At 46.4% G+C, this 4,552-nt stretch overlaps 1 protein-coding gene across 1 annotated transcript; it reads left to right on the top strand.

The window, feature by feature from the left end:
• Positions 1-3,166: 3,166 nt before the first annotated feature.
• Positions 3,167-4,150, top strand: KLF14 (KLF transcription factor 14; the record flags this gene model as incomplete). Its single annotated transcript, XM_082846218.1, has 1 exon — positions 3,167-4,150. The coding sequence occupies one exon, from the start codon at positions 3,167-3,169 to the stop codon at positions 4,148-4,150; it is 984 nt and encodes a 327-aa protein (XP_082702344.1).
• Positions 4,151-4,552: the final 402 nt, after the last annotated feature.

Here is a 4,552-nt window from a genome sequence, read left to right as displayed (position 1 = left end):
GGCATTACACATTAATGGGAGGAATGAAAGACTGTTTAGTAAATCAGGTCATGACAACAGGTTTTCCATGTGGAGGGAGGGAGAATAAAATTAAATTCCTACTTCACACCATTCCAAAAAATAAGTCCTGGATGGATCAATTTTACAAGTGTGGAAAACAAAACTTTAAAACATTAAGGGAAAAAACATAGGAGGCTATCTTTGTGGCATCACGTGTGGAGAGTTGTCTTTAATATGACATAAATGACACAAACTATAAAGAAGATCAGTGAATGACTACTTTTTAAATTTTCTATAGTTCAAAAGTTATTGGAAGTTAAAAGAGAAGTCACAGAATGAGACAGTATAATGGTAATATATGTGAACTCCTACAAATCAAGAGGGAAAAAGATGAAAACATACACAGCCCACTGGATAAACGGATGAAGACTATGAAAAAACAAACCACAGACTCAGAAACCTTAATAACCAGTAAATATATGCTCAACCTCGTTGGCAGTGAAGGAAATCCAAATAAAGCGATGAGATACTGAGCTTTAAAAAAAAAAATCAAATTGTCAGAAATAAGAAAAGTCTGAATCTAGAAAGTAAGGGAAGGTCATGTGAGGGAAACAAGAACTCTCATACACCGCTGATGGGTGTATAAATTGGAGAACCATTTGGCAGTCTCTAATAAACTGCAAATGTGTGTGTAACCTAGCAATTCCCCATATAGGTAGACAGAGAAATTCTACCTACCTATAGAAGACACATGTACACATATGTTCATATTAGCATTGCCCTTAATACCAAAATATTGGCAGCAGCTTAAATATTCATCAATAGGGGAATGAATAAACCCAGCACGTTCACATGCATGGATCTACAGTACAGCAATTAAAATGAATGCACTGGATTTATATTTATCAACATGGAAAGAATGAAAACATACCATGAAGGGAAAAAAAAAACAAGTCACAGAATATGCATAGTCCAACACCACACCTGTGCATTTAAAAAATCAAAACAGTACTCTGTATTTGTATGGGTTCATATGTAGTAAAAGTATAAAGGCTAGATTTAAAAGTTACATACCAAATTCGTGATAATGTTTGCCTTTGGAGAAAAGGGTGGAGAATGGTTTTGGGGAGGAGTGCAAAGGGACTTCAATTTTATCAGAAAGTTGAATAGTTCAATTAAAAAAAAAAAACAGACCTGAAGCAGATATGGCAAAATGCTAACATTTACCAATTACATGAGATAGGTGCATGGGTGCCTGTAATACTCTCTCTGCATTTTAAAATAGCTTTAGATTTTTTCTAAATAATAATATTTTTAAAAAACAGCTAGTAAAGAATTCTATCTGACAGAATTTTAATATGTGTAGATAAAGAGTTAATTGTCTAAAATTTTGAAGCAAGCAGCTTTATAATAATTATCTGTTTTAGAATAGAATCTCCATAAAGATAACAAAGCTGACAAGATCATAAAACTACTGAAATGAATAAAGCAGAGTCTATAAGTGTCAACATGGATAGTTCTCAAAATCATACTGAGGGGAAAAAGTAAGTTGCAAAATGATATGTACACTACTGTACCATTTATAAAGAAAATTTAAAATATATAAGCATGGACATATATATTTACATATAATATATATAGGTAATTAGGTAATAAAGAATAATAACAATGCTGGAAGAATACACACTTTATGATACTGATTACCTAGGCAAGTAAGGAGAGAGAAAGGTGAATGGAACTGGGGAGGAAAATAAGGTGACATTCAACTCTATCTGGAATTTTTAATAAAAATAAAAAACCTGAAGCAAATGTGACAAATATTTCACATTTGATTACCCTAAGAAGTAATACATGAATATTTGTTATTCTTGAGATATATGTATTTTTAATGTTCAAAAGAATAAGTACTGAAGAATTGCAAATAAACTGCACATAATTCAAAAATATGTAAGTGAAGCTTGTATACATCAAAAACGATACGCTATGACTATTTTTAGAAATTATCCTGTTTGCTTTTCTGTGTTTTTAATTTTTTAAAATTCAAAAGAAGAAAAAAATGAAAGCAGTGAAGAAATGTAAACATATACATACATATATCTGATTATATAAAGAGAAAAACCTCCACAATCACAAAACGCCATATGAGCAATTCTATATAAATTGCTGCATTTTCTTATTTTTAATTTTTGTCAAGAGAAAAATAAAAGATGTTGCCTAATTGGAAACGTGACTTTCTATTATTAAAATTGTGGGAATCCATTTTTAATGTGTTTATCTCGCTGCTAGTCTATAATTTATATTACAGCGTGGAAATTTGTTTGTATGCCTGTGACAGGTTAAAGCAGTTTAAACATGCATTTTTCTTTCGTTGGTTGAATAGTTAAATCGTTACTCAAAGGATTTTAAGTTTCAATTTCAACCATGAGAGGATTCTTTGCTTTTTTTCAAGGTTAAAAATGTTTCTGGTTCAAAATGCTATTAATTAATGGCTACGTAGTGGCTCTATTTAGGGAATTGGTACGGACCCTGGGTTAGCAGTGGAACTGTTAGATGAGAAAACTTTTTTGATGAAGACTCGGGGATATTTTAAATTCGATCTGACAGCGGTAACAGAAGTGAAATGTAATTCCAGCCCGCTTAACTAACAATCGTAATTATGAATCGAAAGACATGTCAGGTATAAGCATTTTTTTCCCTTAAAAAAAAAGTTTCTCGGACTCCGCCGGACACCCAGCTGGCGGAGGACCAGCGGGCGAAGGGGGAGCGAAGCCGGCAGGCTGCCCAGAAGTTACGATCGGGGAGTTTTCTCTTTATTAAAATTACCTGGCTCACCAGCAGAGGCAAGAACGCGAAGACAAGATAATTTCTTAGGCTGTTAAAAATGACTTAGCCCGGTGGGCCGCGCGTTCCGAGGGGGTGTCCTGCGGCCGGGGCGGGTCCCGCCGCCCCCGCGGGCTCCGGTGCGTCAGGGGCGCGTCAGGCGGGGCGGGCGCCGCGCGGGCGGCGGCGGCGGCGGCGGCTGCGGCGGCGGCGGCGGGTGGCGGGCGGCGCGCACCGGGCCTCCTGCTTCTCGCTCCGAGGCTGCGGGACGGACGTTCCCGAGAACTCTCTCGCCCGCGGCCGGCCGCGCTCGGACGGCGCGCGCCGGCGGCCCGGCGGTGCCAGCATGTCGGCTGCCGTGGCGTGCCTGGACTACTTCGCCGCCGAGTGCTTGGTGTCCATGTCCGCGGGTGCCGTGGTTCACCGCCGCCTGCCGGACCCCGAGGGCGCGGGCGGAGCGGCAAGCTCGGAGGTGGGTGCGGCGCCGCCGGAGTCCGCTCTGCCGGGTCCGGGGCCACCGGGGCCCGTGTCGGTCCCCCCGTTCCCCCAGGTCCCCGCCCCCAGCCCCGGCGCGGGCGGCGCCGCGCCCCACCTGCTGGCTGCAAGCGTCTTGGCTGACTTGCGCGGCGGCTCTGGGGGGTGCTTTGGAGAGTACTCGGGGGAAGCTCTGCGCGCCTCGTCCGGTTCCTCCGACCCGACCCCGTGCTCCGGCCCGACCCTGTGCTCCAAGCCGATCCCGGCCACCAGCGCGGCCGAGGTCTCCGGACCCGTGCACTCCTCCCGCGCGCTCGCGGTCCCTGGCGCGCCAGCCATCCCGGGAGTGCCTGCGCACCCTGGCGCGGTCTCCGACGTGGCCCCTGGGGCGGGCCCGGCCCCCGCCACGGGTCCAGGCCCCCGTCGGAGGCCAGTCACACCTGCTGCCAAGCGCCACCGCTGCCCCTTCCCGGGCTGCAACAAAGCTTATTACAAGTCATCACATCTGAAGTCCCACCAGCGCACCCACACGGGTGAGCGCCCTTTCTCCTGCGACTGGCTCGACTGCGACAAGAAGTTCACGCGCTCCGACGAGCTGGCCCGCCACTACAGGACGCACACGGGCGAGAAGCGCTTCTCCTGCCCCCTCTGCCCCAAGCAGTTCTCCCGGAGCGACCACCTGACCAAGCACGCCCGCCGCCACCCAGCCTATCATCCCGACATGATCGAGTACCGGGGGCGCCGTCGCACTCCCCGCGTCGACTCGCAACCCGCCAACCTGGTGGACAGCTCCGGCTCCGTCCCCGGGCAGGTGCTCAGCTTTACCACCTGCTTGTCTGACAGTCATTGCTGTTAGTTTTCCCCTCAAGGACGATCCCCCAGACCATTGTCCTTGCTTTCTTTCTGCCCATCCCTCTTTCCCAGAGTGATTAGACCAAGGCACAGACTGGCTTCTCCGCTCTGAGAGTGGGTCCAGGCAGGCACGTTGGACTCTGGGGAGGGACTGTGGGCCCGAAAATAGCAGGAATGCTTACAACACGTATATCATCCAAAAAAGGGGGGTTTGCCTCAAGACAGCCCCCAGGAACTGATAAGAAGGGATGAACCCCGGTACTCTCCAGAGTCCTGAAGAGTCTCCCTTCCATGGGAACCAGAGATGTGAAACTGGAATTCTCAGGTGCCTGAGGAGCTCTCAGTCTCAAAGGACTCTAGTGTCTTACCCACCCACCAGGGCGGACCTTGGAGAGGGTGTCAGGGG

The sequence above is a fragment of the Leucopleurus acutus genome (assembly GCF_964270905.1).
Source record: "Leucopleurus acutus genome assembly, chromosome: 9".
NCBI classification, from domain to species: domain Eukaryota; kingdom Metazoa; phylum Chordata; class Mammalia; order Artiodactyla; family Delphinidae; genus Leucopleurus; species Leucopleurus acutus.
This window is presented reverse-complemented; position numbering and strand designations above follow the sequence as displayed.